The sequence below is a fragment of the Pterocles gutturalis genome, unplaced genomic scaffold, assembly GCF_000699245.1.
Source record: "Pterocles gutturalis isolate BGI_N339 unplaced genomic scaffold, ASM69924v1 scaffold5708, whole genome shotgun sequence".
NCBI classification, from domain to species: Eukaryota; Metazoa; Chordata; class Aves; order Pterocliformes; family Pteroclidae; genus Pterocles; species Pterocles gutturalis.
The window spans coordinates 114311-142190 of record NW_010122904.1 but is presented as its reverse complement, the minus strand read 5'-3'; the positions used below and the strand labels follow the sequence as shown (position 1 = coordinate 142190).

General features: G+C 46.7%; 2 protein-coding genes across 2 annotated transcripts in view; both read right to left on the bottom strand.

The window, feature by feature from the left end:
• Positions 1-7598, bottom strand: part of ATP2C2 (ATPase, Ca++ transporting, type 2C, member 2) — a gene marked incomplete at its 3' end in the record, with an annotated part of 25124 nt that extends 17526 nt beyond the window's left edge. Inside the window, 2 exon segments of the mRNA XM_010077692.1 lie at positions 757-867; positions 7500-7598. Of these exon segments, the coding sequence (XP_010075994.1) occupies positions 757-867; positions 7500-7598 (210 nt within the window).
• Positions 7599-14786: 7188 nt separating this feature from the next.
• WFDC1 (WAP four-disulfide core domain 1) lies at positions 14787-27586 on the bottom strand. Its single transcript, XM_010077690.1, has 7 exons — positions 27171-27586; positions 20832-21027; positions 20224-20307; positions 17982-18122; positions 16753-16794; positions 15855-15929; positions 14787-14960 (listed from the first exon to the last, which is right to left on the bottom strand). The coding sequence occupies exons 1-6, from the start codon at positions 27315-27317 to the stop codon at positions 15871-15873; spliced, it is 669 nt and encodes a 222-aa protein (XP_010075992.1). The 5' UTR covers positions 27318-27586; the 3' UTR covers positions 14787-14960; positions 15855-15870.
• Positions 27587-27880: the final 294 nt, after the last annotated feature.

Here is a 27880-nt window from a genome sequence, read left to right as displayed (position 1 = left end):
CCCAAGCCCCCCAACCCCCCCCCAAAAAAAAAAAAAAAAAAAAAAAAAAAAAAAAAAAAAAGAAAGAAATAATCTATCCATTGTTTTTCTGTTTAGGTATTTAGCTTTGTTAAAGTAAAAGTTTACCATCAACCAGCACAGAAACTCATAAAGTAAGCACAAGTTAATGGAAAAAAAAAAAAACCCCAAACCACACTATTTCCACAAGTGAGAACCAACATAAAAAGTGACAAATTAGAAATTTAAACAGATATAGAAAAAATTGATTTTGGGTTTCACTGTACATCTAAAGAAAAAAAATATGCTGACAAAATTCAAAGAAAAGAAATGGAGAAGAAACAAAATATTTTTTGCCTGGATTGAAAAAAAATAGCAAACTCAGACACCAGAATATTGCTGAGCATTCTACTGGGCTATGAAAAGTGCCACGTGCATTTGCACAACATTTTCTGAGGACCTGCCGATGGTTTGGGTGGACGAGCTGCGCAGCCCGCGGGTCCTCGGCCGGAGCCCTGCCAGCGCTCCGTTCCGATGGAGCCCTGCCACCTGCAGCTCCCAGAGCCCCTCATCCGCTGAGACCCTTCCCCGGGGCACAGCGAAGCGACTCCCCAGTGCTGAGCCTCGAGCACCGCAGAGGCGTTGGGCTCTCCAGGAGTTTGCATGTGAAACCAAAACTCAGTTTTGCTGCCTGGTCTCTCCCCAGTCCGATTGCACAGGCTGAGCTGCTGCGTTCACAAAGACCAGCGATGCCCTTACGTTTAAAGCTTTCACCAAGTCTTCTTTATGGCATTTACACGCGTCTTTCGGGGGCAGGACCGTCACCTCCTTCTCCAGCTTAATTACTTTCAGCTCACACTCCTCACGGCTCTGAGTAAAGGAGATAAAGCCATCGTCAGGTGAGAGCACAGGTCGGGAAAACATCTCAGCATCTCGTTGCTTCTTCCCTTAACCCCATCCCCTTCCCTGCCCTGGCCAGCTGTGTGATTTCCCAATCAGCTAAAACACCGCCTGCACCACTGCGCTTTGTACCATTCACTAATTAATCCTTAGTACAGCCTCAAAGCCAGGTGTGCTTTCTTGTAGCAGAAAGGGAGGCTGTTAGGAGCTGGATTACCAAACAGACAAACCCATGCCACTGCCGTGGTCAGAGCACTCAGATCAAGGGAAACCTATTTTCCCTTGTTAAAGCCATAATAAATGAACAGCAAATGTGAGCTTAAAACATCTGAGTCAGCAGGAGAAAAGAAAAGTTTTTCCCATCTCCACAACTATTTTCCTCTGCTGCCAGTTCTGCAAACGACTCCGAGTGGAACAAACCCTTCCTGCCCCATCCAATCTGCACCCAGGGGCTCAGCACCCCAACCTCTCATCCCTTTTGACGCCTCCATCTCTTTTTCCAAAATGGTCTTTCAGCAGCATCCCCTGAAATCGCAGCCAGGCATGTGATGAGGTGGTGTGACAGCTATTGCAGGGGAGGGAGAAACCTCACCCTCCCCGAGGGACAGGAAAACCCATTCCATTTACCCCCATTCATGAAGCACAAGAGCGTGTGTTTGTTAGGGGAGGGCACGATGCTCAGCCCCCGGCACAGCTCAGCCCCTCTGGGTGGGAGGGATTCGGCACCGGCTCTCCACGCCCAGCACCCCGGGGTGTTTGCTGGGGGAAACAGGTCTGGCTCATAGCAGCACCTGGGTGAGGGTGTGGAGGACTTCAGAGGTGCCCAAAGTGGTATTTGGAGAATCAGCTCCCCTATTCTCCAGGAGGTTTCTAGGAACATCCCACGTTTTGCACTCTAACACCCGAGATAAACGCAGAAATCTCTTCGGCTGTTCACTCGTGCTGGCACACAGAATTGGTTTCTGCCTTGTGGCTTCTGGAGAGCTCGTTGCAGATGGGACAGGAGCATCTCTAAGCCCTGCCCCTTAAACAGGCTTTCACCACCTCCATACGCTGCAGCCCCCTTTTTATCACCGCTTACTGACCCGCAGCTGCCAACACGCGAGATACCGGCACTTACCTGCTCCTGCCCGAGCCGCAGCAGAGTTGGCTGTGATCCCTGGCCCTGTGCCCTGCGTGCTTAGAAGCCATTCTGCCCCAGGAGCAGTCTGCCTTTCCAAAACCCCAGCACTTTGCCCAAGTTTTCCAAGGATTTTTCTGCTCCTGTGCCCCTCGCACTGCCCAAGGAAGCCGCGGCATTTCTCTGCTGTTTGAGATGCGCTGGCACCCAGCACCACCCCTATTTCACCATTTCCTTAACTGACATCCCTAGAGGGACAAAAACATCCTTCTGTGGTTAAAACCAACAATTGATTCCTACTTGTCTGTCCCACTTGTACAAATTCATCAGTTCCCTGGGACTTTGTTGATTCTGCAAGAAGCCACCTGCGCATGTAAGGAGACGGGAGGACTTGCTGGGAAGAAAATACAGAGCTGTCACACACAGGAGGCTATCTGGCACTCATTCCTGGGCTGATTTAATTAACACAGCTCCTACAGGCTCCTCCGGCTGCGGTGGCACATGCAGGTATCAAGGCACAGCTTTGCCTTGAAGGTGTTTAAATTTTAATTAAAGGAGCCAGAGGGTGAGACGAGACCCCGGCAGGAGGGTGACATGCCTGCAGTCCCCAGAGCCAGCCAGGGCTCAGCTCTGTCACTGATATTTACCTTGGAAAAGGTGAGGAGGAAAGGAACAACAGAGGCCCAGGGATGTGCTTGAGCCACGCACAGCCAGGGGATCAGCACAAACGCTGGCAGCTGCCTGCTCCTTACAGCCAGGGCTGTTGTGCAACTAGCGGCTTTACTGAGATGAGTTGATTTGCATTGATTACCTTACGCCTGTGAGTGATTTCCCCTCACAGCTGTTCCCACCAAACAGCTCCAGTAACGCAGAGGTTGGAAACACCTCGGGGACCCCCATCTCCCCCCTCCTCTGAAAGGTGCTGAGCCCCTTCATCCCACGGAAAACTCATCCCACCCCGTCTGTTAGGCACTGGGCAGGGTCCTGAGCAAATCCCTTCCTACACTGACCTCTCTTTGTCCATTACTTTATTTTCTATTTACATTGTAAAACAGATGTTGGCTGTCAACACGATCCATTTACACTTTTAACCTTTATCCTTGAGGCAGAACTCAAGCACAAGAGTGCCCGATTCCATACAGCAAGGCAGCGAGAGGGGAAAAAAAATTAAATTATGAGTTTATCTATCACTTTGCAAGATCAGGAGATACTGGAGACTGCAAAGAGCAACTGGGGGTGGCCAGGAGCCATGCAGCACACCTTGGAGCACGCCAGGCGCTGCCGGTACCTGCGCCGCTGCCTCCGCATCCCTCGCCCCGAAACAATCCATCAATTGTTGCACGCCGGTACCTGCGCCGCTGCCTCTGCATCCCTTGCCCCGAAACAATCCATCAATTGTTGCGCCGAGCAGCCCGTGCGGGAAGGAAGCAAGCGTGGAGCTTTCTGCAGAGAACATGGCCCTTTCTGTGTACTCTGGCAAACAGCCCAAAAAGATCAGTTCTTGGGGTTTCCCCCCCACCTCTGCCTTTACTGAGGTTTTGCATATTTTTTTCTCCCGTTTTAGATTACGTTGGACCAGCTGATACGCTGTAATCCGGTAGGAAATGGGCTGGGTTATTTAGCCTAACAAGAAACCCTTTAAAACTTTAAGCACAAACCATCTTTTTGTATATTCTTCATCCTTACTAAAATAAATAAATGGCACCAATCCCTCAAAAGCCCTTTGCATTGCTTTTTGCAGTGCACATGGCAGGCAGAGGCTCTGCATTTTGGGGGTTCAGGCAGGATGCAGAAACCCACCCAGAGCAAAATGCAACCCTGCAAGCGAGGGGCTGCCTCACTGGGGTCCTCATCCGAGCCCCCAGCCCCTTCCCACCCACCGCCGGGGCTTCAGCTCCTCTCACACCCAGTTTCTCACTCCCCCACCACATATCTCCTGCAGAATTGCAGAATTTCTACATGAAATAAAGCCTCTGGTCTCCCTGCTTGCAGATATAAGCCTCAAAATAGATGCCTCCATTGTTCAAAAAGCCAAGGGTTTTTCAGAAAAGCTGCTTTAAAAAATATTCCCTGGATTTTAAGTTGCCCTCAGGGGTATGTGAGGAGTGGCTCAGGGGGGTGGGCAGTGCCCAGACCATGGGCTTATAGCCCCAGCTGCATGTCCTGCTCCCCTCTTGCTCCTGCTCAACCTGGCTCCTTTTTTTTTTTTTTTTTTTTTTAATTAAAAAAAAAAAAAAAAAAATCTTCCCGCTCCCTTTAATCTGAAGCAAAGCCCCTTGAGCTTTCCTGCAGGAAAGCCCAGTCCCTGCAGCTCCCCAGCCAACAGTGAGCCCAGCTGACCCTCCTCACCCACCCAAACCACTCACACCCGAAAAAGACCCCCCCAAACACAAGAGTTTAAGGCAACTTCTATATATAAGTTCTCCTGGGAGGGAGGAGCTGCAGCCCTCAGCCCAAAAACCTGTGCGAGCTGGAGGGAGGGAGTTAACCCCTTGTCTGCTGGAAGCTTTTCAGAAGTGAGAAATTGGGTTCAACATATCTGAGGGGCTGAAAACACACGTGGGTGTGAGTGAAGTTGGTGTCACTGCTCTGCCAAGGCAACCCCATGTTCCTTGTTCCACCTGCAAGGAAAGCTGCACTATTTAGTTTATTTTGAGGGCAGAGAAAAAAATAGGTACCTGCATGATAACAAAGCTATTCTGCTAAGGATGCTCTGCGTATCTGGGGGGATATGGAGCCTGTGAAAGTCTCCAGGAGGTAAATGTTCATTGGTGTGAAACCTGAAGTGGGAAAAAGCCCTGACCCAAGCTGGAATAGTCCAGGGCTGGGAAATACCCGTACACGTCTATGAACCTTGAATAGACCTGCAGGGGAAAGGATCAAAAGGGGGTTTGATGAGGAAAAGGGAACAATTGCAAAGGAAAAGTCCTAGCAGCTTCGAAGAAACTCTCCAGAAGATATTAATGCACCAAAATCGACTACCCAGATGTGCCAGCTCTTTCTGCAGCTAACAAGTGAAAAAGCCCCAAAATCACCGCAGCTCCCAGTGGGCTGGTGGTAGATCTCCATGAGGAACTCATCTCCCAGTGGCACATGGAAATGGAGGTCACCCCACGGGACAAAACCCACCCATCTGGTCAGGTGAAAAGCCCTTGGGAGGGAGGGCTGCAGCCCCCCGGGAAATCTGCCCTGGACTGTGTCCGTTGGGTGCTCCGGGGGCGACCCTGGCCCATGGTCAAAGGCAAAAGGAGACGTGTCCCGTGCAGCGCAGGGGTTTCCTCGCACTTCCAAACACACGCACACACAGAGGTACATGTGCTCGTCCACATGCACGTGCACACCCACGTGGATGCTCAGAGGAAAAATCTTTGGATGTTCTTCAGGTTTCTGCAGGAAACACACGGTCCTCGTAAACTGCAAATCGGGACCAGAAACATTCCCTGTGACTCTGAATGGGCCACGGCTGAAAAGAGTTAAAACCATAACGGCAGAGTCCAGAGACAGGCTGTGCCGGTGCTGTGGTGTGACAGTGAACTGCTCTGCCCTCTCCAGAGCTGGCCATCACCTCTCAGCCCCCAGCGTTGGGGCTGTTCCCTCATGACCCCCAGTTTGTGGATTTGTCCTGGCTTGAGTCCCATCAGATCACCTGGACTCACATCTTTAAGGCCCAGAACAACCCTTTGACCAAAATATTTCACATCTATAAGACCGAAAGTGCTCTGCAGCTATTTTCAAGTAGCAAGATACCATCCTTAGAGGAAATGTGAGTCATTTAACAGCCTAAACCATGACCTGGGAGTCCATTCTTGATTTATCAAGTTCCTGTGCTCATTTCTCATCGCTGCCTACTTCCTACACCTGTGCCAAAGCGCGCCTGTCCTGTTATAGGATAGAATCATAGAATCACAGAATCATCAAGGTTGGAAAAGACCTCAAGGATCATCAAGTCCAACCGTCAACCAAACACCTCCTAACCCACTAACCCACGTCCCTAAGCACCACATCTACACGTTTCTTGAACCCCTCCAGGGATGGTGACTCCACCACTTCCCTGGGCAGCCTGTGCCAATGCCTGAGCACTATTTTAGTGAAGAAATTTTTTCTAATATCCAGCCTAAACTTCCCCTGGTGCAACTCATAAATGTATCACACTAAGGTTCAAGAAGGGTTTATATTTGGAAGTAAATACATATAATTATTTATTTTGGCACAACAGAAATGGTACCGCCAAAGAATGGGCCAGACTAATTGCCAGTGGCCTCCAGTCTATGTAGGAGCAGAAACCCCAGCTTCCCATCAAAGCGAGATCACAGACACTTTCCACATATCTTCCTTTCCTGGGATTTTGAGCCATGTTTAAGTGGTGTCAAGCAGCATCGCACAGCGCACTGCATGGTCCATGGGGCAAGAGCACAATGTCTTGTCTTCTCCTCCCTGTAGCGCTGACCAACCCCCATAGTGGAAAGACGAAACTCAGGAGAGAGCAGAGGATTAGCTGAAATAACATCTGAGCAAAGGCCTCAGCCAGACAGTCACGGAAAGGTATGGGAATGTCTCAAAAGTGTGGATGGTGCTCGCTGGGATGGGACTAAGGGCTAAGCCTGATTTAGACAAATCAGGTGTATGTGGGAGGGCACACAACCAGTGTGTCATGTGGGAGAAAAAATGGGGCTTGAGCAATGGGAATCCCTGTGCTGAGCAAACATGATGATAAAATAATCCCAGACATGAAGGTTTTGTGACCAAAAACACAAGAAGAACAGCAAATGTAACACTTAACCCCAACCTGGACATGCTTTGGTCCAGCTGCCCCAAGGAGAGGTGGTGAGAGCAGGGAGGGGGATGTTCGTACAGCAGCAATTTTCAAGAAAATAAAGCATTATTTCGGAGTGAGCTCCATGAGACTGAGCTAAAACTCTTCTTGGCCATTCATTACCTGCAATGACCACAGCAGCAGCACAGAGGACACCCGAAGGGTGACAGCCCCAGGGGTGACAGCCGCAGGGGTGACAGCCGCAGGGGTGACAGCCAGAGGGGTGACAGCCCATCCTCTGGTGCTGGTGGCAGGGGGTGTCCCCAGGGACAGGGTCAGCCTCACTCTTCCCTTCCCCTTCTGCTGAGCCAGCATTTTGTGCAAGCACGCCAGAAAACCTGACACCGCGCCCACCACAGCCGCTCTGCTGCGTGCTTTGTTCATTTTGAATCTCCCCAGTGCAGAGAAGGGTGTTCCTGGCCAGGACTTTGGCCCGAGCTATATGTCCTGGGAGTATCGCATAGAAACGAGCCTCCCCACCGCACCTGGCTGCCTGGTAAACATCATTAATCCCTGCTGCACAGGGAAGGACTCGGCGCAGAGAGAGGAGAGCACAGCGGCAGCAAGGTCGAGTTACCGGTGGGACAAAGCAGACAAAAGTAGACAAATTTAACCCCAATTACACCCATCATTTCACAGGTCCAGGCAAGAGGCACAGGCAATCCTCACCTCCTCGTCCGGCTCACCGCTCCCGAGGGGCTGATATTTCTGTGCAAAGCGGAAAAACGACTTTTTCGGGAAGAGTTTGCCAAAACCTCGTTCAACCATCTTCTCTGTGCGGCGGTGGGATGCTCTCCGGGGGTCCCCCGCCTGCCGGTGCCACCCGCTGTCGGCAGCTCGGGCTCAGATTCTGCCGCGAGCGCTGGGCTGTGGTTCCCAGCGGGGAGAGGCAACTGGGACCAGCCGCCAAGTCACGCCTTCGGCTGCAGGTGCTGGACGGAGGCTGTGCCCCTTCCAGCAGCCACGCAGGGAGTTTCACCCATCCAACTCTGCCTGTGTTTGAGATTGTGGCTGACAGAGGAGCGAGGTGGCCCTACGTGCACGGCCGGCAGCCAAAGAACAGGTTGAGGTCTTGCAGCTCTACGTTTTCCTCCGCCCTCTGAAAACTTGCTGCGGGAGGAGCGTCGGTGGGTGGCACATCGCGGGCAGGCAGATAGGGAGGGTGTTTTGCCGGGGACGCTGTGTGCAGAGGCAGGACAGGTTACGCACACTGCCGAGCCTGTTTGTAAACTTTCAGGTTGGGGAAATCCTCCTTGAGAAATGCTCCAGTCAGCATAACGCCGGTATTTATAAGTGTTTACATCAGGGAGAGGGCATAAACGTGTGATGAGTGAATTTGTGATGCTCATTTATTAAACAAACAGTCTTTAATTCAGTAGGGGAGAGTGCTTTCGTGGTACATGTCAACATATAGATAAAATTAACCAGTTACATCCTTTCTGTAGCTTTATAGCTGCCTGTCAGGGAGCATCGTGCTCTGCCTTGCACCAGGACACCCACATCCTCCCCTGGGCATCATGACTACAGAGCTCACTTAGGCTAAAATTGTCTCTAAGGTGTAAAGTATGAGATTAAGATCCTCCTTTGACAGTAAAAACTGCATCAGGGGAATAAATGTCATTCCCAGTCAGAGGAAAACATATGTGAGATTGTCTGCATAACAAGTTTCTCCCAGAACATCCAGGTTCCAACTTCCCATCACCGGAGCACTGGGGGTGGTGACACCTGGACCGTGATGGCACCATGACCCCAGACTCTCACCTGTGTGACAGCCCACCCAAAACCTGGCCATCATCCATCAAACTGTGTCTGCCCGTGGAGCATCTCAGCGCTGCCTGTTTGCACCTCCCAGGTCCCACCAGCTCCAGCATAAGCTGATGACCTCCATGGGACACCCCACCAGCGCCATGTCCCTGCTACAGACACCACCTCACGTCCCTCTGGAGCAGTGTGGGGGGAAGGCTTCTTCCCAAAGTCCGAGGAGAAAGCAAAATAATTGGGAAACACCCTGCAAATAGCCAGGCTCCCGTAAAACACAGCCGGGGCTCCCGAACTCCCTGGGCTCCTGATTGGGAAACACTTTCTTAATGACCCCAGCTGGCTGCGTCAGATGAAGGAAGTTCCTGCATCACTGCAACACGCCTCCTTCCCACGGGAAAACATCCCGGGATAATGCTGGGCGCTGATTTCCAGGCAGCTCTCATCCAGGCCCTGCCCAGGGCTTAAGTGAGGTGCTTAAGCCGGGGCGCGAAAGCTCCCAGAGATTTAGACCTTATCGACACGGATGGGAACTAGGTGGCAAAACCTCTCTGAGCTCACACAGGCTTGTGAACTGGTCCCTCCTTGTGTAGCTCTGGTGAGGACCTGGAGCACAGCCAGCTGGCTCTGCCGCGGTCCCGATAAGGCGAGGAAATTCTGATCATCGAGTGCGGCTGTAGAAGTCACAGCCTTGGGACCACATTGAGTCACTTCTTTTGTCTCTGATACAAAAGTGGTGAAAAACATCTTCCCCCTCTCCAGGCAGGTAGGAAAAAAAATCCCTTGGTTTTGTTCTTGCTTTTCCCACCCCAAAATCTCACCCATCGCCAATGGAACTGGTATAGAGCAAGAGCAGCTGCCGCGGCTCTGCCGTGTGCGATGTGTACGTGGGCTGTGCCATCCCCAGCGTGGCTCTGTTGACACTACGGCCCATTGAGCAACAGGCTCTCACCGACGGTTTCCTTATTTAACTTCCTCCTCTTGGCAAAAAGCTGCTGCTTGTGGAAACACGTGGAGCTCCATGGTGTGAATGCAATGCGGAGAACAAAATCCAGAATCCATGGGATGTAGACACGGGCCAAGGTGTCCCATCCTGGGTTGGCGTGGAGGGAATCCCTCCCAGCTGCGGTTAGGGAGGGGAATGGTACAGGGAGGGGGGGCGACAAAAATACTGAGACAAAGAGTTTAGAGAAAAGGAGAAATAGGAGTTGATGAGCGTAATAATGCACCATAATAATTAGTGCATTGTGGTTTATAATCCAGACCTGCAGCTCCGGAGAAACAGTATTGTTTGGGATTGGGACCACAGCCCAGTCCGTCATCTCTGTGTTCGTTCAGTCCTGTAACGTGAAATTACATTTTAGCACCAATGAAACTGAATAAATGCAGAAAGAAAATGTAGTTGTTGCTGACTGGCTGCCACGCATTCTGCAAAATTGCGGGAGGGACTGAAGTTTAATTTTCTTGCTGCTTTTGATTTCTGCTTGGGAATGTGATGGAAAATTCATGTATGTGGCTATACAGAAAGTGCTGGGAATAAACTGAATCAAAACTATAATGTAAAGAAAACATCACGAATACAAGCTGTATTGCTTCATGCTGGCACAAGGCATATCATTTCCACACTATAAAAAAATAACAGAGCAATTATAGTACCTTTACTGTATTTCCTATTTTAATAGATGGTAAATCTCAGGGTCAGACTCCAGTTTTAAGTAAGTTATTTGGAAAACCTTTGGTTTTTAAATAGAAAATGTCTGTTATGAAGACGCAGCGTGCTGCTTTCAGTTCAAAACTCGCAGCTCCTTCACCTGCTCCCCTCGCCACAACCAGGGCTTGTCACACTTTTGTTCCTCTTGTGCCACCTTGAGGGAAAAAACCTCTGGTGCACGGGTAGAATTCACTGAGTTTGCTGCTACCAAAAAAAAATCCAAATATTCTGCTTTCAGGTCGGGTTTTTCCCAGGCCCTGGGCAGAACATCCGCTGCTCCTGGTTGTAAAAGCAAAGAACAAAGTTCTGGGCCACGGTTCCTTTGTGTCTTGTCAATGCCACAGATAAAGGCCAGGTAAAATCCCTGGTTTGTTATTTCTCTAGGTCTGTCCCTAGTTGTGTCACCGGGAAAGAAGGGGGAATTCAATGAAATCTCTCGGATTCCGTTTGCACAGCCTCCACTGCTGAAATCTGGGGACTCCTCTGCTAGGGTGGCTCAGGCTGGGCGAATTGGGCCCCACCACCCACAAAACTGTCAAATCGTCTTTTTTTTGTTTGGCAAAGCTTCTCCTGTGGTTCTTGTGACTTTGTCTGCATAGAAAGGTAACAAGAAAGAGAAAATAATGTGAAGAAACAGGATTTACCTCTGTAGACTCACCAGCAAAACGGTGTCTTTTTATTTCTCTTTAAAGGACGATAACTGATGCTGTAAAGCCTTTTCCCACAGACAGACAAGGGATGCTCACCCATCAACACCTCATAGGCTCATGAAACCACGGAACATCTTCCTGCAGGTCACCAGAACCCTTCTGCACCATAAAGCTTAACGGAGCTTTGAACTAGCCATGACAAAATCACAGCCATTAAAAAAAAAAAAATTATTCTCCTATTTACAACTTCTGCAGCTTGCTGACCTAGAGATGCATGCCATGGTTTTAATGCAGACCCCTGGCTTCTGGGAGGTCTATTGTAATGTTTGTCCTTCTGTTCAGGGCACTTCAGTGTCACCTGCAGATGATGCCTTGGGTCACACCATGTTCTTTCCGCACAGACCGTTAGACAGCTACAACAGCTACATTGAAACATTGAACATTGAAACAAGTTGAAACCAAAACATAATTTTGTGGCGTTCACCAAACAGATCCTTCTTTTGAAAGCCAAGGTACTTAGTCCACCTCGCACTTCACAGCAGCAGGCAGGAGTTACGCACACACAGCCGTCATCTCCCCATCCCAGGCCAGGTGTCAGGAGAAGTTCAAGTGGTCCCACGGACCAAAGAGCTGCCCTGACACCTAGTGCTAGCTAGCGGCTTCTCAAAACCCACAGCAAACTCCTCAAAGGGATGGAACCCACTGCTCTTCCTTCCCTGGCTAAATTACAGGCAGTTTCCTTCTCTGTGACTCCTCTGTCATGGTTTCAGGGCAGAGCAGAAGCAATGCAGGAGGCCTCCTGCCCACTCCTGCCAAGCAGGTAGAGCAGGATGGGTGTGGGTGGAGCTGGCAGGATGGTGAAACCTCTCCTGCTCCTGGAAACGCAGCACTCAGCACCCTGGGCTGTCAGCACCAGGCTCCTCTTTCAGCTCCAGTATCCTGCAGTGGGCACCAGCCCAGCGCTGGTTTGCTTTTCCACCCGTCGAGCAAGCCTTGGCCTCCCGCAACGCTGTCTGAGCTGGCAGCTCAACCCATCCAGCAGCGAACAACAGCTCGGCATCAACACGGAAAATGTCTGGTCAAATAAAAAGGTCACCTTCTACTTGGGTCACCGTCACTATTCTCTTGACAGCACTGTCCATCAGCTCCTCTTGCAGCAATAGGAGTGAAGGTGCCAAGAACTGAGTGAGCATCTGATTCCCCAAGGTGATGCCTCTGAAAGGGGACACTGGTGGGAGATGTGCTTTGGGGTCTGCCACCTCCCTTCCAGTGGATAACATGACTTTTGTCTCCATGTGTCTATGTTTTCTGAGCTCTCCCAACAACTAAAATTTAAGCTTTGTCCTTTTTTTTTTTTAATAATTCAAAGCCAAGCATACATCAAGAACACACAAAAGGAACTAGGCAGAGCTGAAAAACATACTGGTCACTTTTTATTGAGCACCAAAGTGGCAGAACCTGTGCATGTCAAAGCACCAAGGGCACAAACCGGGAAGGGTCTGCGCGAGGATCCGGAAGGCCATGAGCATTGCTAGCACACAGTGATACACGGAAAGTTTATAATAGCACCAGACACGCTTTAAAGTGTACACGGGAACATTAAAACCAACCTACGTCAGTGACTTCCTACTGTGCTTCACAGGCTGTTGTTAAGCCATTTGTCTTTGGAGAGAAGATAAGCTGAGGACAACTCGTGGTCTGTGTTTTCTCTTCAACATCTGACGGATGTTAGGGTTGAAAACACAGCATTTATGCAAATCTCTTCTCTGGCTTTTGTTTCTGAGTTTGACAGTTAATATCTTGAAAGGAATTAACTTGAAAAAACCCCATTATAGCACCATGAGTAAGGGTGATGTCTTTGATAACACCCAGTAAACAGAAATTCATCAACAAATCATTAATTTGTCAATTTTCTTTTTTGAAAATTCCTTTTGCAAGTAGAAAAATATCTTCACCATCCCATCCAGTGAGGTGGTCAGGCAGCTACCAAAAAGCACCCACTGAAATGAATGTGTTCCCTCAAATTAAGCATAATTTTTTTGGATGATTTCCAAGATTAGGTTGAGATCTGAAGTTTTAATCTTGCCAGTTTGTTAATGCTCAACACAAGTTTTTCAACTAGATCCTCACAGATTTTTAGGCACTGAATTTTTTATTTTGAAACAGAACAATTCAGCATTTCCTCTTTGGGGTTTAGCAGTAACCACTGAAGGGCTTTGCTCATTTCATCAGAATTTGACTTTTCTGCAAAAAGTGATGCTGGAAAAAAAATCAATCCATTTCACTGCACAGCACCTAGGAGCAAGGCTGCATTACAGCTTTCATTGTGAGCTGCGTTGCCTTAAGTTGTCAAGTAATATCAGTGGCAAAGCGGCAAGTTTCTGGGCTAAACTGGGATTGGAACTGTAAAATATGGATGGACTCCTGTCTCTCAGCAGGAGTTAAGGTATCATTGGATGAAGTTGTATATTATAAAATTCTAGAAATAAATCTGTCTGAATAGGGTGTGGCATTTAATACATGGAACTTGGAACAAAGGCACAAAGAAGTGAATGGAGTTCGTCAAATGAAGATATCTAGGAAAATGTGGAGCCCTTCAGCTGTCCCTTCGCTCTGTAAAGCATCGAGGAGTGTTCCTGTACGACAGGAAACCAAAGAGCATTTGGCATCTTTCATCTCTCCAGCTGCAAATGTCATATGCAGAGTATCAAGTGTTTTATAGGTGGCTTGGCTTTGACTCAAAACATTTGGTGAGTTGCGAAAGTCCCCTGGTTTGTGCGTGGAAGCAGGCACTTGTGTTTGGGAGCTGGGCGTTTCTATACATCGCTATGACTCTGCATATTAAAATGCTCATTTTATGCATGCAGATGGGGACACGTACTAAACAAGGGAGCAAACCTAGCAAATGAAATGCAACTGTGCCTTTAGGACGGTCACAGAAAAGGAAAATATTCACAGAAAACGTGTTTTCCATTTTATAATGCTAAACAGCTAAAAGAAGCTGCAAAGCCCAAATACAAATAACTTGACCTTAAGGATTTAGCAAAGTCAACATAAAGGTACAGGGCTTCTAAAGAACAGCTGCCCATCTGCCAGACAATCCTTTTAATCACACAAATTATCCTGCTTTTGCTTTTCTAATATGTGCAACAAATAATCCAGACTCCAGTGTTCTTGCTGAGGTTTTGCAGGTACAGAACCGCAGATGCACATTTTGTGAGTATTACCTGCGCTGGCTAAAAACAACAACTTAAAAAGACTGGCATGTGTGTCTGCTGAGATATTGTAGAAAGAAATCTATTTCATCATCAGCTCTCAATCTGCGGCTCACCAGACTGAGAAGCTAAAGGAAAGTAACTTAAAAAAAACATTTATGAAACCTGTTTTGCTCCTAGCTCAGAGTTTCTTAAATTCTTAAAATTTCAGGTTTAGGCTTGCCGACTGGGTATCAGACCTGGTGAATCCGAGGGATAAAGAGAAAAACAAGAAACCTGCGAGTTTCTTCAAACTTTAAGTTTATGAAAAGGGTTATTTAAAGTCGTTGTTCAAGACAGCTGGGCACTGGATTTGATGCAGAGCTCCTTTAGACTTACAGCCTTGCCTATTTTAATGCAACTTAGGTATGATATTTAGGTACAATCCTGATGTTGTTTCATTTTTATAATACCGAGTTATGTCCACAGGTGTGAAATCCGAATCGGTCACGTAACACTCACAAAAAGGGCAGGCTCTGTTCCAGCAGCCTGACACCGGCACTGTGGCTTAGGGGGATCCGCTTGGAGGTATTTGCATTTTGTTGGCAGAAGGGCAGCCCAGAACCAGGGTGGGTTCTTTCAGGGGATCACATTTCTCCCCCTCCTGATAGGCTTAAAATCTGTTCTTTGAATAACGAAGGCAGGGGTCAGGGTAAGGCTGGAGACGTGCTCGTGGAGATTTGGGACCAGAGTTCTTCCAAAACAGAAAACTGTTGGGTAAAGCATTCCTTGACAGCTGCTTAACAGAGTGGTCCAGCTGGGTGAAAATCAAACAAAAAAAGAGGAATTAAAATATTTATCCTTCCTGGGATGTTTGCACAGAACTTGTCCTTATGTAGCTGTGTAATCTGGATGGCCAGCCTGACGTAGGTACATAAACCACTGCACTGCTCTGTTTTCATAACTGCCAGTTAAGCTCAAGTTAGTTTTAAAGTGAAGCTGAAAGTGTTGAGAAAACCATCCTGGGACAGAACCTTTATTATACCAATAAATATTTTCATTCTTGCTTAATTTAAAGCCTGATAAAATGATTGGAGCCTTTTTTAGTTGGCTTCGCTCTGGCCAGTGGGTTCAGTGCAACTGTTCGCATGCATAAAGTTACCCCACGAAGTCACCCATGTGCCTAGAGTGTTTGGAAGACTGCAATCAGTCCAGAATAATGAGCTCTTTAATTTGTCTTGCAGGAGCAATTACACCTGCGTTAGACAAAGCCCCTACACAGACAGTTTAGTCTTAAGGCTCACAAACTTTTGCAGCACTTATTTTTCATCCTGAAAATTACTCTATCCTCTAAACACTCCCAAGGCAAAGGTCCTTCAAAGAAATCAGGTGCATCTTGAGCAATTAGAATAAAAAGTGGGAGAGGGAGAGAAAAAGCTGGCGAAGACATTAACTCCTCCATGGACAGTTTGCAGAGCTCCATCTCCAACGCCACAGGTTCTTGGGACACTTTCACAACACCAGCTGTTTGTCAGCACAGGTGTTTCATGAAGCCTGAGGTATGTACCTGTACACAGTTTGAAGGTGCTGTCCTTATACTGGTGTTTTGATGAGAGGTAATTTCACCCTCAAACAACCATTTCTTTAAATAATCGCATACTGAGCACCTACTATTTTCACCCAGCTCTCCCTTTACTCACAGGACACTTACCCAGGCACACCTTTCCTTAGCCCAAGTGCTTCTGCTGGTTTTTCACATAGCCGACCACATTGTTAGAATTGCTCCCTGTAAAACAAATGTCAGTAAGGTCAGATTTTAAGTTAGTCTGTGGCAAATGTTTTCTCCAGATTCTCCAAGCAGTTCAGTTTTACTGGTCTCATCATTTAGCAGTTCTCAGGGAGAGCTGCGATAGCCCGCCGGACAGAGGAAAGGAAATCCTTGCGGCTGTTGGTAAATCCTGTCGTATCAAAGATGTTGTCCAGTGATATCTAAATGTCATTTCCAATCTGATCTGGCTGTCCCCCTCCAGATCCAAGAGTTAGCAGAAACCAGGAGCTTTGAAGCCATGAGAAAAGAGATCTTTTGGCAGATCCTCCTGCTTTTCTTGAGATACTCATCTATCAACTTGTGCAAGGGACCTGACCCCTCTTGTGGCTGCAGATAACAACACGGGACTGCTTCACTGGGCTCCCTTCATTTCTTATCACATGCCACAACACAAGCTCTTGGCAAAAGATCCTGCTTTGAAAGTTCTGCGTTCATCTGCAAGGAGTCCTGGGCTGTGAGAAAAGCTCCAAAAATACACTTAAAACTAACAAAAGGTTATTGGGTTGGGTGTTTCTCACCCCTTGGGTGGGAACCGTTGGCAGCAGGCTGCACCAGTTAACACACTGTGGCACAGCTGGAGATACTGGTTCCCCAGAGTCCACAGTCAGGGCATTGCAGAGCTTAAAAGAAGATCTTTTGACCAAGGCATAGAGAGTTGAGGCTAAAGAGTCTCTTTTTGCTATGTACAAACCTTCATTTCATAAGCAGCAAATTCCTTGTAAGCAATGAAATAACTATGAAGCTTAATAATAGCAAAAATAATAGCATGTCAGCAGCTTACCAAAATATTCCTTGTAATACTTATGCCTCAGGTTGCGTCCATCTGAAAAAGAAGGTATGTAATGAGAATACATCCAGCCAGCCTTCATTCTTTGTGTTCAACGCTGGCCTTCTGTGTACAGCACAGAGTAATTACTGATATGGAAATAATAACCTCACAAACAGGAAAATGAAAGATCTCTGGAGCTGAAGGGGTGCAGGCTGCTATAAACCTTGTATAAAACTGTTCAGATTGTTGAACAGTGCAGACACAACTCATTTTCCCCAAGAGTGGTTAACTGCTGGCCACTAGCATGTTATGTTATTTTCAGCAGCGATGAGTCAAGGAATCAGAAACTTTCTCAAATGAAAGAAAATTTGGGTAAAATTTCAGACCATGTATTAGTGTTTTACAGAATTCAAGTTCCAGCTAGGTTTTTCTGTTTACCATTTATATAATTATTGAAGCTCTTAGAAATACCTCGTGTCTAAGAGCCATGCAGCTATATATTACCCTAGTTACTACAGATGTTATCATAAAAAAAAGTTATAAAAGAATGAGATTATCAAAAAGGCCTGAAAAAAATATTAGTCTTTTCTGGAAGCAGTTCAGAGATCTGATCTGATGCTTCCCCTTGTTTTTACAGTGACCAAATGGCAAAACTGACATTTTATGTCTCTACACTGAGATGATTTGTAGCCCAGCGCAGACATACACATCCTACTATTCAGTGAAGTTACACATACCCAGACATGTTACGAGCTTTCCTGAAAAATACCTTGGCCTATATTTACTGGGCAAATGTGTCATCAGAACAAAGGGAACAATGTTTTGGATGCAAAAAGGAAAGTCAGAAGTCAAAACTGGAATTTGAAACTCATATTTCTTAGGTAAGTGTGTAGCAATATATAAATATTTCTATTTTCTGTGCTGTAATAATGGCACATGCAAGTTATTACCCACTCTGCTTACACAACCCCAGAGGATACTGGCATACAGAGCAAACGACGTGTGTCCCCTGCTTTGGGTATTTCTTAGCCAACATCACGGGCATTAGACTTGAGATTGCTGCAGTCTGGGGACTGTCTCCCAGCCCGCTGTCACATACTGCCCTGGGGGCTTGGGCTGCCCAGAAAAGCCCATGAGAGCTGATGTACCACCAGATCTTCAAAGCCAGTGAGAGCACACCATCCCTCCCCGGTGTTTGCATGTCAGAACAGGGAAGGAAGGGAGATTTCCAGCTGGCTGACCTGGATTTCCACGGAGCTTGATGCACTGGCCCCTGTTGGGGATGCCTTCGGCCGTGTTACCGGGGTTGATGATGTGGCATTCGTAGCCTGTGGGGCAATGCAGAGGCTCGTCCCCATCCTCCGTGGTGCTGCAGGCCTCCGCTGCAACAGAAGCCTGCAGGTCATCAATCATGGCTTTAACAGTCTCAGGTGACCAAACACATGACAACACGGCCACCTTCTGCTGTATCTCCTCCCAGACTGCTTCCCATGCAGGGGTACCAAGGACGGACACCTCCAAAGCAGCCTGGCAGAGCAGGCTTAATTATTATCAATTTATAATAATATCAATTTATAACATAAAGCAGATTATTATCAAAACTTTGATTAATCTAGAAAAAAATTGATAATATTTCAAACAAAATTTTGCACAATTTTGAAAAATTTTGAAAAAATTTAAAAATATTTCAAACAAAATATAAAATTTTGCAAAATTTTGAAAAACTTCTAAAATATTTAAAACAAAATCTTGAAAAATTTTGAAAAAATACCCAAATACTTAAAACAATCTTGAAAATTTTTGAAAAAATTCTCAAATATTTTTAAAAATCTTGTGTTAAAAAAATGAAAATTTTCGTAGCAAAATTTTGAAAATTATTGAAAAACTTCTAAAATATTTAAAACAAAGTTGGAAAAATTTTTAAAAAACTTTGAAAATATTTTAAACAAAATTTTGATTAATCTAGGAAAAAAGTTGGTAATATTTAAAACAAAATTTTGCAGGGCAGACACAAAACCTGACGTGTCCAGCCCCATATGGGGAGCGCAGGGCAGCCCCATTACTCGTAAGGACCCACAGCCTGCTGTGCAGGGGCTGTGTGAGGGCTGGAGAGCGCTGAGCACAGACCACCACTGCCCCAGGCTTGCACTGACGGGTGGTCCCTCCACCGGGCTACTCCCTGTTCCAGCCAGTGCTCGGGCTGGGTGAGGAATCCGGGAAATGCGACCAGGAAGCTGGCAGTTTGCTGCTTTGTTCTTTGCTCCACACCCATTAACTTACTGATGACTTTAAACCTCAGATACGAGTCACCGTGGAGTAAGGCAGTGCCACCCCCTGGTACAAACGGAGGCTTTAACCGCCTTGACCCTGGGTATCCAGCAAGTGCAGACCAGAGTAAGAAAGTGAAAGAGGACTCACAGGCAGTGTTCGTGTCCATTAAATGTACAGACTATGCAGGGACACTCCACCCTTCCATTTGCCAGGATTTGCATTTCAAGGACGTTTGCTGTGATTCTCATCCCATGACTGACAGTTCTTATTTCACTAATTGATCCCTCAAGCTGAGATGAAGGTGTTAAGATAACAAACGGCATGACTAGGATGGATGCGGAGGAACCTATTTTATCATATTTCTAGCAATGCAACTCCAAGGAGCTGGAGGCAGAATTTTCTCTTGAAGAACTAGGAGTTTCCATAATAGATGAGAGTCAAGGTTCAGCTAGTCTGATACCATCTGTGTTAGACCAAAGTCGGTAATTTATGGTCACTACCTGTGTCTGACTGAAGCTGATCAAAGGCTGGAATAGCCTTTCCATGAAGAAATTAAGAACTTCAGCCATACATACATCTGGGAATATCTCGTAGAAGAAAACTTCTCTTCCCACGCCCTCCTTGTAGGTATTGGGAAAAATTACTTAAAAGACCTTTCCCTATGGAATTAACCTGAGAAGCCCAACCTCGTTATCAGTCCCCAAGTTTAGTTGCTCCCAGCTCCATGCCAGGTTGACACAGCTCCGCAGCGGTTTGCCAGGGCTCTTGTTCAAAGCAGCCTTCAGACCCGAGAGCCACAGCCCCAGCCCAAGGCATCTGTGCAATGAGGCCACTCTGGATTAAAAGATCTCCTAATCCAAGCCTGCCCACAGTATATCAGGAAGCTGGCAGAAAATACGTGTATGCTGACAAAGCCTTTTTCTAAAAAAAAGATATGTATTTCTACTTATTACAAGAATGGCTGCAAATCCAGTTCCCTGGAGCATTCCTAGTGCCCTGCTGGATAAGTCATAGCCATAAAAAGCAACTGATTTACTGCACCAGAAACTAGCCCCCAGCACCACAGGGTGTTATTCCTATGGAAACTTCAGACAAATACCAGCAGCCTGAGCATCTCAACATCCCTGGCAAGCTCTGTGTACGATGAATATATTATTTAGTGCCTTTGTATAATTATCGATATTGCAGACAAGAGAGTGAAACATACTGTACCTTGTAAGACTTCCTCTGGGCCATCCAAAAGCCACCCATTTCCCCCCAGCCAGCGCGGTTTGGGCTGAACCAACCAGTCCAACACTGTAAAAGACAGAAATCAGAAAGCACAGAGTCAAGGTGGAGTAGCCAGGCTCCTGAAGAACGGGTTTGAGTTTTCGGCAAGATACTTATATTCATGCTCTTGTTGTCTCAGTGGCAAGAGAGCCATGAACGTTATCCAGGGCCACAAGAACCTGGTGTTATAATGGCCAAAGCAGCTGTTGTTTCCCTTCCTCCATTCCCATGGCATGGATCAGATAAGATGGCTGCCTCGCTTCTGTGAGCACCAGTTCAGATTGGGATTACTTCTTTTCCTGAACATATAATCCCAAGAAAAGAACTGGCCTCAAGTGATTTCTACCATTTGTGCTGGTGGAAATTTTGCAGCCCCAGCTGGCCTTAGATATTTTTTTGATTCAGCAATCATCCCAGAAATCAGAAGTGTGGAACCAAAGCTTTATCCTCAACACCCACCCAAACCATGCCTTCCAACCGAGACCCAAGGGGATAACTACCATCATTTCTGTGTGCTTCTCTCTGTCCTTTGGATCACTGGGTCCACTCACCTGGCGGTGGCTGTACAGACTCCAGGCAGGCATAGATGCAGCCGTTGTAGCAGCAGCGCTTGTGCCTTTCACACTCTGAATCCGAGCGGCAGCTGGGCACCTCGCAGGCTCGGTCCGGCAAGGTCTGGGGTGGTGGGGGGCAGCGGTCGTTCTTCTGGTAGTGGGAACTGTGAGAATGAAGAGGGTACTCATAATCCTTGCAAAGAAAAGAAAAGGAAACAAAGGTTTGGCATAAGGTGAATACCAAACATCCCAGCAGTTGAATCAGAAGAGGGATTTTCAAAGTGGTTTTCAAGTACTCATTAGAGAGGAGAACGAACCGTTCAGCTCCTCCAGCACCGTCTTCACCACACTGAAGAGAGAGCTCTGTGATCACAAACCACCAAATTATTGTGTGGAACTCATTTGATAATTAAGATTACTGTAATTACAATGAAGAGGTAAAAACAAAAAATCCTTTAAAGTCTTTTATACTTGTCTGGGAAACAGGGAGAAATACTCTAGGCAGCCTCATGACACGCACACCAAAACCACCTTGACAGGGAAGCAGTGGAAAGGATGCGACTGTATTGTCTTGTACATCCCCAAATGGGACCTGGAACTAATGTCCCAGGTAGCACCCGTCTTCTCAATAGGCTCCTTCTTCCAGACAAGAACTTACAGGGGAGGGGTCTTTCAAAGCTTATCCACTGTGGGGTCCTGAGCTGTTAAATTGGAGACCATCTCTAAACCATGAGATGGTCTGGGTGAGATCTGCGTGGGTGATGTCAGCCTAACCCCAAAGAAAATCAGGCAGTGTTTGACTGTAGCAGAAAGGAGCCCAGCTGCTCACTGCACCCAAAAGGACAAGGGAGGTTTAAAGTGGATTAGCAGGCACAGAATTTTACCAGAAACATTTATAAGAGGCAGCATTCAGATATTATTCACGCTGGTAGCATTTTAGCAAGAAGCCAAGTCCCTCCGAGAGCAAGGTGAGTCACCCAAGCCCACTCCTTTCTCACCTATGGCTCAACTACTCATCTCTGGGCTGGAGCTCAGCTCCCCAGGGCAGCACAAAGCACTCAGAAAGGGCAGCGTCCAGCTCTCAGATTTATTAACGCACATTAATAAACTCTAGTCAAATCAAAAGATGGATTCTGGATTTGCACTTTCAGAAGAGATCAGCATCCAGCCAAAGGTATGATGTGAGCTCTGCCACGCACGGGCTGGCATGACTTAAGAGTCCTAAATATACTTGGCCCCATCATTGCTGTGTTTTGAAATAAGTGACGAGCAACTGGGTTTGTTATTCCAAGAAACAACATGGTGCAACAGTCCCCGAGGGGATCTCTAGGAGATTTCACCATCAGGCTGTGGAGAAATTTGGGGTGAGACTAACATCCCTCTTCACATGCTGCTACATCCTCATTGTTGAAACTTCCAAACGGCTTCTGTGGAGTGTGCGTGCCTTTGCGAAACAGCCTGTCCCCACATGTACTGTCCAAAAAAATGTCCCAGGACAGACCCTGGGAGGTCCATTGCCCTGGGGACTGACCCCCAGCCTGCACGGCCTCTGCTGCCACGTGTGACTGAGCTGCAATCAGCTATCAGGAACAGTGAAAACAGTATCGTCTTCATTCCCTTGGGATAATTTGCAACGTAGAGAATGAAGGCAATCCCAAGGGACACCAAAAGAAATGATACACATTGTTTGTGCTACTGATGTGAGAAATTTTACTTCCACGTTCTGTGGTGTCTTGTGTCTTCATTCTTCGAGCCATAGCTAGGGGGAAATGGAGAGCAGGGAAGATCCTCCGCTGCCGGGTTGCGTGGAAGGGGAGTGTCAGCCACCGGAGAAGTACGGAGAAAAGTCAGGGTGACTAAGAGGTTTCATTTCTGGTACAAGGTGCACGCTAAGGAAATTCCATATCTACAACTGGTTAAACAATGTGTGTGCCTGTGTCTGTGTGTGAGACAGAGGGTTCCTAATATTTCCACAAACAACAGCCTCCTGATCTGTTCTCAATAGCAAGAAACAATTTTCTTCTGCTTTTTCCTCAGTTATTTCCATTCAGTGAACAAGAAACTACTCAAAAACCCTTCCATGAGGTTGTTTTCCCATGAATTGATGGGCTGTTTAATCCACAAGATTTGGAAGGAAAAAAAATCATAATTTTGATAGTGTTTTCCATGCTACAGTGCAAAACAAGGTGCAAGCTAACACATCATCCTACTCCTCAAAAAAGCTGAAAACACTCCAGCTTTGCAATAATATGCTTTTGAATGGAACAGAGTTAAAATTCAACTTTTTTTTTGCTGTTGTTGGATTTTAAATAGATGAAATGTTTGGGCCAGGTATCATTTTGAGATATAAGAGAGCATTTATCAGTGAACCTTTGCAGTTCCAAACACTAAACAGGTCTCCTTTTTGGAGGGAGCATTCATTTTGGAAGGTCAGTTTGCTGTTCTGTTATTTGAAATGTCAGCTGCAGATTGAAATGTGGTGACCAAAATAATATTGGCAAGTAATGGATGCATGGAAAAAGAAAAAATCAAGCAATTACTGCAGTTGCTTCACAGATGATTCAGAAACCAAGAAGCCAAAATTGCAATGAGCAGTTGGCTCAATGAATGAGATTTCAATTTGGGAACAATGTAACATCTTTAGTCAAATGACTGTCTGCCTCATGACCTCCCTGCACATTTTCTCTGTTCACCGATTGCTCTGAACCCCTTTCTTTCAAAACCTCATGGTTAAAAAAAAAAAAAAAAAAAAGCTTTTGCACATTTTATCTAATAAAGCCATTGCCACTGGTTTATGTATGCATAAACCATCCCAGTGGGAAACAGGATTCTCTTATCCCCAAAGTTAAAGCCTGGTTAAGGATGTCTCCAGGTATGGGTTACAAGGTCTTTTTAAAAGCTCTCCCAGAATTCACAGTTTGGCTCTGAGCATTGCTCGGATTTATTGTTTTTACAGATATTTTTCAATGCAGGAAGCAAATTGCTGTTTCCCATGGAGACCTCATAAATCACTGTAATGACAATATCTGCCTTAAAGATATCCAGAAACAAAGTAAGGGGAAAAGTTCAGAGTTCAGCTGAGGAACCCTGGAGGTCAGTAAAGATGACAATGAAAAACCTGAATGTAATCACTCACTCTTGGTCTGTATTTTCAATAGTAACTGTGGAACACAGTCTGCCTCAAAAAAAAAAATCCAAAATCAGTTATATTCACACCTGAAACTGGACCCTGGGCTTGTGTCAAAGCACAATTCTCTGCTAATTCACATTCTGCATGGCCACCCCCAAGATCACGCGTGAGGTTTATTCCGAGGCTCTGGTTATCATTTCTGTCCCTGGCAGGTATTTCCAGACACTGGGCATAAACCACCTTTTTCTCTGAAACAATACACAGTCAGGAAGAATTTAAAGCCTTCCAACATTTTCATCAAAGACCTGGAAAAACACAGACCATCAGTGGTCAAAGTTAAAAATCAGACTGAAGGAGGGTTAAATAATCTGAAGGACAAGACCAAAACACCAGGAATAATATTCTCCTGACATTGACTCTGGGTTCGTAGTTTTGGTTCTGGTGTCTGCAGTACTGGAAGATTGTTGGAAAATTCAGGTGGGTTCAAAGAAGATGCACGATAGGGATTAGAGGATTGGGAGGCAGGACTCCTGTGTGCATGCAGGTTTCAAAGGGGAGGCTGAAGGCTGCTCTGTTCGTACATTACTTTGAGGCACACATGGGACAGCTCTTATGGGAGGTGTGCTGATCTGGTAGACAAAAAGAGGGTATCTCAGTGTGGATTTATGACAGCTGGAGGGTAAATAAATTGTTGGAAGAACATTACAGCAGCTGTGCGGAATTCTTCATTTCTGGAAATCTTTAAAGGAAGGTGGAATTTTTTTCTAAAATGCTTCATGCAGTTGACACTGGAATAAAATCAAGACAGCCCCAGGTTTTCCCAACAGACACGTGGGTGTCTTGATAATGAATTGAAGCCTCCTTCCAGGTAGGTTCCTCCCTCTGCCCTTTGGGAACAGTTCACAGACTGTGCAGGGGCTGCACAACACCAGCTGCAAATCACCAGCCTTGAAAAGTGTCCCTCTGGCTGTACAACACATGGCTTTGCTGAAAGCTGGAAACCCAGCTCCTCCATCCCACTGTGACTGCCATTTTTTTTCTTCTTGCTGTATTCTCTCTCCTCTTTCTCCCTTCTCTGCTCCCGCTTGACCCATCCCTGCCAACCAACACCCTTCCTCTGACACTTTAATGAAAAACTCCTGGCCAGACCTCCACCAGCTCCTCATCCTAATGCCTGCTCAGCATTCTGCAGCCAGCAGCTGGGTGGATGCATTGCTCCTACTGTGGACTCAGATTTTTTGGACTCAGACAACATAACCCTCTGTCAACTCCCTATCCCTCACCGTCTCTTCCCTCTCAGACCTCACCCGTGTCCTCCTGGGGGTCCCACAGCGGTGTCCATGGCCCATCTCCTGCATGGCTGTGTGTCGCTGTGAGCCCCTCCATCTGTTATCCCTCCAGCCAAGTGACTCACAAATCAGCTGTTCCACCCACAGCCCCTGATTTCTGAACCGTAGGGAACACGCAGCATTTGGTAGAAAAGAAAGCAACTCTCCCAGAAACAAGGGAGGCAGCCAAAGCAGATTCTTGGTGGATAAGAGGATGGAGGGTGGACGCCTTCCTCCTTACAAGGCTCTGAGGAGAAGGAAAAAGAAAAGCATTTGCTGTTTTCCTTAGATAAGGTGTTCTGTTAATATGAGCAATTCTAGCAGAGCTTGCCAGATCAGTAGCACCTGGATTCACGGATGCCAGAAATAACAGTTCTTTGAAGAACAGCAGATTGAAAGAGGAGGATGTATCCTCAGGGGAGTGGGCTCTGTGCCTCTACAGCGCACATTATCTGAAGATCAACATGTAAATTCCTGTTCTACTCCTGTCCTATCTCTCTGGGTCATTTACTTCATAGCTCCTATTGAATTTGAGCTTTGCATTGAAATATGACAGAAGAACATAGTCATAAATACACTTTCTGGTGAGTGATTTTGCAGAAAAAACAACTCTTCATGTCACCATTTTCCAATTAAACTGAAAACCGGATGATACCCCTGTCCCAAGGGAGGTCACAATGAAGAACAAGAAAATTTATTGTTTTAAGTACTGGGGTGCCTTTCAAATATTAACACAATGTTTTCTGCAAAATTCCAAGGAGACAAGAGCACCATATTGCAGTTTCAGCTTGGCCAAAACATGTGTATCAACCTGAGTCAGCAATCCGCATGAACCAAATGTAGCTGTCCCTGAACATCGCTCTAGATGTCATGGGCAGAAAAGAATCCATGTTAATTCAAAAGCTGTTATATGTGGCTGCAGAAAACAGGTGGAGGAATCCCTCTGTGACACCAAGGCATTGTTTATGCACATGCAATACTGGAAGATGCAATCAAAGCCGAGCATGAGAAGACAGACTGGCTGGGGCTTCCACCCAAGTGATTCAAGGGGCAGGAGCCTGGATCAGTGCTGGCTTCTAAGGGGAGTTTAATGGAGTAAGTGAAAATTTCCAATTCAAATTTTCAAATTCTCCAGTACCCCACTGGTGAATAACCACATGGCTCCCTTTCCCGTCTAGCACTCTGGGCTGGCACAGCAAGTGCTCCAGCGCTCCCCGGGCACAGATGGGACACTGGAGCCTCTGCAGCTCCACGCTGTTTTCTTGCACAGCAGCTCTCCTGCCCTTCCCCAGCTTGTTCTTAACTTCTGATGGCTGGAGGATAAGAAGGTGGCTTAACGTGTGATCAGCATGTTACTCTGACGCCGTGGATCTGGAGGTCTCTGTGCTCCAGTGGCTTACAAAACCCTAGGCACTGTCCCCATCCCTCTAGCACACATTATCATCAGGAGCTGGAAACATTTACCCAAAGTTACCCCAGAAGGCAGCGGAGGAACTGGCCAGGGACCCTCCTCCCTGCTCTAAGCAACGAATAACATTTTCTTCTTTTCACTAAACCTATTCCCAGACAGAGGTTTTTGCCTTCCCCTTCACATTCATGCTTCCTTTGCTGCCCCGTGGAGTTTCTAGGAGAAGCAGTGACGGCTGCTGTCCCCATGCCTGCTCTCTGTCCCCAGCGTGCTTTACAAGTTTCCCACTGCAGCAGCTAGGTGGCAAAGTTTAGTACAGCCTGGGAAACTTAATGTAACCCTTTTATAAAGAGAGAGCCTGAGGATTCAAATACTTCTTATTCTAAAATGATACACACACACAAAGAAACCTCTCTTTCACGGTGAGCATACCCAGCTCCCCCCAGGTCACCCCACCGCCGTTTACTCACATCGTATTTCTCCGTCATTTTCAGATGTAGAGCACGCTTCCACAGATTCCTTGCACAGCCCGAATCTGGCAGCAAAACTAAGACACACATGGCTGCAGTGAAGATCTTTTTACAGAACGGCATCTCTGACAGCACCCTGGAATCCATTTTCCCAAAGAAAGATGAAATAAGGAGTCCAGCTTTCGGGATCCAGACAATTCAGAGCCTTGGGAAGGAGCGAGGGAGATGGGGAGGGAGGGAGAGCGAGGGCTGATTGCTGGTGAGAGCCGTTTTTCGCTGCGCAGCTTCTGGGAAGGGAGAGGGGAAAGAAAAAAAAAAAAAAAAAAGGAGCCCACAAACAGAAGCCAGGGGCTGCTGTTGAACTTCTTTACTCAAAGTTAGCTCAGGTTCTCGGCTCACATGTTCACACAAAGCACATGCTCTCCCTGAATGATAGATGGGAAGATTATTTGGAAAGATTATTTTTAGACCTTTGTTCCCAACATCTGGCATCCTCAGAGAGCCCCATTCAAAGCCAGAGCGTGGGATCAGATGACAGCTGCCGCAGGGGGAAATAAAGGTCTTGGAGGGGTGGGCTCGCAGCTTGCAGCAAACAGCTCACCCAAACTTTCCAAGCTGTTCGGCTCTCCCTTTGTGTGCTTCCCACTGTGCTCTGAGCTGTGGATTTGACAAAGTGATAAGTTCATATGAAGATTTCGTGAAGGAAATTA

Excerpts from the sequence above, each read along its gene's own strand:
- WFDC1 (XM_010077690.1), bottom strand. The coding sequence starts at position 27,317 with ATGGATTCCAGGGTGCTGTCAGAGATGCCGTTCTGTAAAAAGATCTTC. Across the intron at positions 18,123-20,223 it reads CCCAGAGGAAGTCTTACAAG|CGGAGGCCTGCAGCACCACG; the intron begins GTACAGTATGTT and ends CTTCTGTTGCAG. Across the intron at positions 15,930-16,752 it reads GTATTACAAGGAATATTTTG|GGAGCAATTCTAACAATGTG; the intron begins GTAAGCTGCTGA and ends TTTGTTTTACAG.